Source organism: Brassica napus, chromosome A9 (genome assembly GCF_020379485.1).
Source record: "Brassica napus cultivar Da-Ae chromosome A9, Da-Ae, whole genome shotgun sequence".
Classification (NCBI taxonomy): Eukaryota; Viridiplantae; Streptophyta; class Magnoliopsida; order Brassicales; family Brassicaceae; genus Brassica; species Brassica napus.
Window position 1 is genome coordinate 5767547 of NC_063442.1, and position 5731 is coordinate 5773277.

At 35.4% G+C, this 5731-nt stretch overlaps 1 protein-coding gene across 1 annotated transcript; it reads right to left on the minus strand.

Moving 5' to 3' along the window:
• Positions 1–4078: 4078 nt before the first annotated feature.
• On the minus strand, positions 4079–5509 carry LOC106366318 (36.4 kDa proline-rich protein). The gene is made up of 2 exons (XM_013805910.3): positions 4452–5509; positions 4079–4275 (listed from the first exon to the last, which is right to left on the minus strand). The coding sequence occupies exon 1, from the start codon at positions 5289–5291 to the stop codon at positions 4473–4475; it is 819 nt and encodes a 272-aa protein (XP_013661364.2). The 5' UTR covers positions 5292–5509; the 3' UTR covers positions 4079–4275; positions 4452–4472.
• Positions 5510–5731: the final 222 nt, after the last annotated feature.

Genomic DNA, 5731 nt, shown 5'->3' on the forward strand with positions numbered 1-5731 from the left:
CACATCATCTAATTTTGTTAATGTGGATATATGTCAACTAATTTTGCCGATAAACATGCCATGTGTATATTAATTTTTCTTTTAAAAACAAATAGTCGTCTTCTTAATACTTCTTTAGAAAATGTAAACGTTTATAAATTTTTATTATTTAGTAAAATTAACAAAAATTAACTAAAACATAAATTTTAATCTTATAAAAAAGATATATATTCGTTATAGTGTTTCGATCCAATCAATTACTCTTATGTTAATCTTCTTTATGTGTTTGTATAGAAATTTTTTAGATAGGTTGTGTAATCAGAAAATTTGTTTTCTGCATCTCCTTCCACGAACTCAGTATTTCCGATGAAGGCTACCAAGTTGTCAAGCTCCTCTTCTTCACTTTCCTCCTCAGATTCTTCCTCATTAATTCCAATCAGTGACTTCCCTCGACACCTCTTTTGATCATTGATACACTCAAATTGTTTATGACCAATACCTTTACACCCGAAACACTTGATGTCCCTTCTTGTTGTTGTAGGACATTCTATCTTGTAGTGCCTAAATCATTTGCACTCATAAAATTGAAAATCAACTTTCTTATCAGCCTTTATAATTTCTGATGGACGTTTCTCGGTCTCTGACATGCGTCTTGATGAAGTTTCTTTCTTTTGACTTTGTTTAGCTCTGCGCAACACTTTGTCAAACCTCCTGACCAGTAAGCAAACTGGATCATTGTACTCCTCTTCATCTTTTGAATGTTCTTGTGACACAACAAGAGCTACTCGTTTCCCTTTCTTTTCTCACCCTAGTTCCATCTCATGAGCTCTGAACATTCCAACTACTTTATCAAAGCTTATCTCATCAGTGTTGAGTGAAACCAGCATAGCTTCCTTGTAAGCAGTGTACTTGAGCGGAAGACATCTAAGAAACTTCTTGACCAGATTTTTTGTCTTTGTATTTTTTTCCGCTAGAGTCAGCGGTTCTTGAGCTATTCTCCAGTTGACTCATGTTCTCCGATCTTTAGGTTCTCAAACTTCGATGCAAGGAAGTCCATTTGTGAGCTCTTTACTTTAGTGGTTCCTTTACGCTTCCTTAGCTGTCTCACATCCTTGGATTAACTCGAAGTTTTTCTTAGTGACACTTGCATGTATCACAGACATCACCCTTGAGTTGAACTTCGCCTGCTTCAGCTCCGTCTCCGTCCAGTCTTCTTCAGGTTTGTTGGATTCAACACCGTATTTTCCCTTGACCTTTGGCTCAGTCCATTCTGAAATGATTGACTTCCAGCCATGGCATTGATACCTCGGATGGTTGACCTCATCATTGACTTACACAGCCTATAGTTGGTCGCATCCAAAATCACCTTGCAGTGGACACACGTTCATGATAGTTTTTCATTTCTTTCCCAAGGTCTCGCCTGTTATACAATCGAATGGGTGACCGCTCTGATACCAATTGTAAATGCAAGAACTATAGCAAGTAGTGTAACACAAAGTACACTATAAAATATCTTTTCAAAATAGTTTTCTTTAAAAGAAAACTTACAAATATCTCTTTAAACAGAACCTCAACAAGATCAAGACCCTCTTGACATGTTGCACTAGCCTCACACGTCTTAAGATCGAATACAAAACCTTAAAACCTCTCCCTATAGCCTTTTGTGCTTCGTTCACTTACAAGTTTATGAAACTTATACTTATGCCAAGAATACAATTCTAGTGACAACCCTAATACCCAGGTGAAGCATGACTATTTATTCACAATAGTCAATCAGCTAAGTTAGCCTCCTAAGAGATTTTTACTAAATATCCAAACATGATAAGTTTCCTAAAACTTCTTCTAAGTCTCTATGAACCTTATACTATGAGATCATCCTTCTCCAAGATGAATCTCTATACTCTTGCTCTCCAAGTGATCTTTGCATCAACTCTAACTTGATCGCCAATCCAGTCTTCAAGTCTTTAGCTCTGTCCTATCTTGATCACTTCACCCGCACGCTATAGTAGGTTGCCGTACTTGCAACTGACACAAGATGTCCACCTGATCTAATTTGCATCTTCAATTCTGCCATTATTGTTTGCTAAGATTTGAAGTGTGATGAAAGAGGAAGTACGTTGCAATGAGAGAAATAAAGGAGACCAAAATTCTTATTTACAGGAGTGATTTCATGCGAGCAAGGGGGAAATAGTGGGGTATTAACTGTGACTTACTAGGAGTGGTGCGCAGGGGCGAATGTAGAAAGTTTTTTTAGTGGGTGCATAATTAATGTAAAATGAAATATATGATATAGAAGATCGAACTTGAGTCATCAAGGGAGTGCACAAGAGGACATTAACCATCTTTTCTAGCTGAATCTTTGTGCTTTCACATACAAATTTTTTTATTGTCATAAAACTATGGTGCACGTGCCCCCATTGTTATTGCCCTGGCTTCGCCACTGGTGGTGCGTCTGAAGCTTTAAAGGACGAACTTAAGGATATGGTGTTGGCTTATTAGGGCATCTCCAACCCTACTCCATCTTTGACTCCAAACTCAATTATGGAGTAAAATCTTCTCCAACCCCATTCCATATTCAACTCCAAAATGGAGTAATAGCTAGGGTTACTCCATTTATGGAGTAATCTTATCCATTACTCCATTTTGGAGTTGAACTTTTTATATTTATGAAATGGTTCTTTTAATTTTTAATATTTTTATTTCATACTTAAAATAATATAATAACATAAAAAAATATAATACTCCGCAAAAGATTACTTTATAATTTACAGAAAATATGCATAAACTCATAAAAGTCAAAACTAAAAATAAATAATATAAAATAAATATAATATAATATAATATAATATAAGTAATTTAATAATTAATTCGGTAAATTATTTTCGAAACTACCAAAATCTGTGAAGTATTATTCAAACGGAATAGATGAGTTTTTTAATCTTGTGGGTCAAAATTTTGATTGATAACATTTGTACTTGTTGAACTTGATATATGCACAAACAAACAATAGGACCCAATACATAATTCAAATTACAAAACAAAACTTTATTTTTTTCTTTATGTTCTTTTAATGCATAAAAATATTTTTGAATTAGAAAAAATGCATATGATAAAATCTGCATGAATTGAAATTGGAAGATAATCTCTCGTTCTATTTTAATGATAAATATTTAATTTAAATAAAATATATTATTATGGAAATTTTGTAAACATAAAATAGTTTGGTTAATTGTTAATTTTTTATAAGTTGAAGGTACTAATAACAATTATTAACTAAATGAAAACATAATCTTTTTATTTGGAGTAAAAAATGGAGTAATACATTGGAGTAAAATCCAACTCTATTTTAGAGTTACATCATTTTGGAGTAAAATTTGGAGTAATGGAGATGCTCTTAGAGGCATTATAGACAAAGCTTTTAGGAAGGGGTAAAGAAAATGACTTTGAAACGAAAGAAGACAATTTGCCAAAAAAAAAAAAAAAAAGAAACGAAAGAAGACGAATGTAGAATGATTGGATCGAGTTAGGGCTGTTGTGAGCCCATTAGTATAAAAGTCGTTTAGGTCAATTTACCCTTTATACATATACATATCATGACAATAAGGTAGGCTTTTTTATCTTCAATATTATTTGGGTTGATTATAGTAACCCTTATGTTTTGAATGATGAGATGTCATTTCATCAAAAAACATAATGTTCTGAGTGATGAGAATTGAGAAGGCGGAAAGATAAAAGAGAATATTTTTACAAAAATTTATATTATCTTTTCTTTTACTCACAGTTTCATTCATTAATTAACTATTAATAAAAAAATAGAATATGTATAATTTACTTTGTTTGCATTGACAATTTTTTACTAGGTTTTTCAGATTAAGAATAATACAAAAAGTAAAAATATCTAAGAGATGCATGAGAAAATCTTCTCTCATTTGATTGATCCAACTTACCTTTTGAGAAATGTTTTTACCATTTGTCATTCAGTTAATCGTCAACATTTAAAACTATTACTTTTAGTGTGTAGAAACTCAAGATGGGTTCTACCATGCTCTTAAGCTGTTGTTTCCCTTTTGTTTTACAATACTATTTTCACACACCTCAATTCATTCGTGAAAAAGAAAATAATTTCAAATCGTACTTTCATACAAGAGAAGAATCATTAATCTAAAACCACAACAATACAAGCAGCAAGGATAGATATGTGAAAGAATCAAAGGGAAAGGATTTGACATGATTAATACAGGTGAAAGGAAAAACTCGAGCTCTGCCATTGTCTTCTCACTTTTTTCTCCAAGTTATCTGCGTAACCCAAAAACAAAATAAACATGAGTGATGAAATCATACAATATAATATTATCATACACAATTGCATGCATATTAATGTACTTCAATAATTGGGTTAAACACGTGTGAGTAATATATAATTTCTTAGTGAAGATTGAAGTTTTAATTAAAGGAAAGAAAAATTAGCATACCCTTTAACTGGACTAAATTTCTCAGATGGAGCAAGTGTAGCCCGGAGGTGGGTTTTTGCCACAGGTAAGAAGAAGCTGAAGAGCAACTGGGACGTACAGCTTAAGGTTAAGAGCTTTAAGCTTAAGTGTAGTGCAGAGACAAGCTGCGGCTTCAACTTCAACGAGGCCTTTAAGTAGCGGACAGCATTTGTTAGCTGCTGGGTCTCCAAGCCCTATCTTTACTAAACCTCCCAACAAGTCAACACACGCCCCCAACTTCAGCGTGTCTATTGGACATGTCGCCTTCCCAGTGCCTGATGGAGGCTTATGGCTACCCGGGGGTGGAGGGCAATCTTTTCCTCCTGGAGTAGGAGGGTTTGTCCCCGGAGGAAGAAGAGGACCCACAATCGGCAATGGTGGCAGTGGCAATGTGGGTAGGCCTCCAACCGGAGGTATGGGTAGCCCTCCCACCGGAGGTATGGGTAGCCCTCCCACCGGAGGTATGGGTAGCCCTCCTACCGGAGGAAGTGGTAGTTCTGGGACGGTCACTGGAGGTACAGGTAGCTTTGGGACTGTCACCGGAGGAACTGGAAGCTTAGGTACGGTCACTGGAGGAACAGGTAGCTTCGGAACTGTCACCGGAGGAACTGGAAGCTTAGGGACAGTCACTGGAGGAACGGGTAGCTTGGGAACAGTCACTGGAGGAACGGGTAGCTTGGGAACAGTTACAGGGGGTTTAATGGAGGGTTTTCCACCCTTCCTGTGGTTGCAGGAGCCACATGAGAAGGATTGTTGGGGAAAGAAGATAATGCAAATGAGAATGAAACAGAGAGAAAGAGATGAGAGTTTGGATGACTCCATGTTGAGAAGAGTGGATGGAGGAAATATAAGAAAGGTTATATGAATATATAGGGCAAGAATGGAAAGACGGGATCACGTGAACATGGGGGCTACTTCTGCAATAAGAAGAGAAGCCCCAAAATAAGCATGGTTGGCACTTATCATAAGAATACAAATTCTATTCATGACCCATCGCTATATATCATCACATGTCGCCTCTCTTTTTTCACGGCTAATTTATATTGGGTTTACTATAAGTATGTACAGTATATATATATAACCATGGTTTCTGGTCTAATGTATACTAGACTTTGATCCGCATGCACGTGTAAGTGTTATTAATTTGTAATGTATAATATTTATAATTGCTTTTGAAAATCCAATCGGTTAGAAAGTAATCGTCAACTAGATGATAATCTGCGTCCTGTGCGGAGTGAATTTTTTTTAAAAATATTATATTT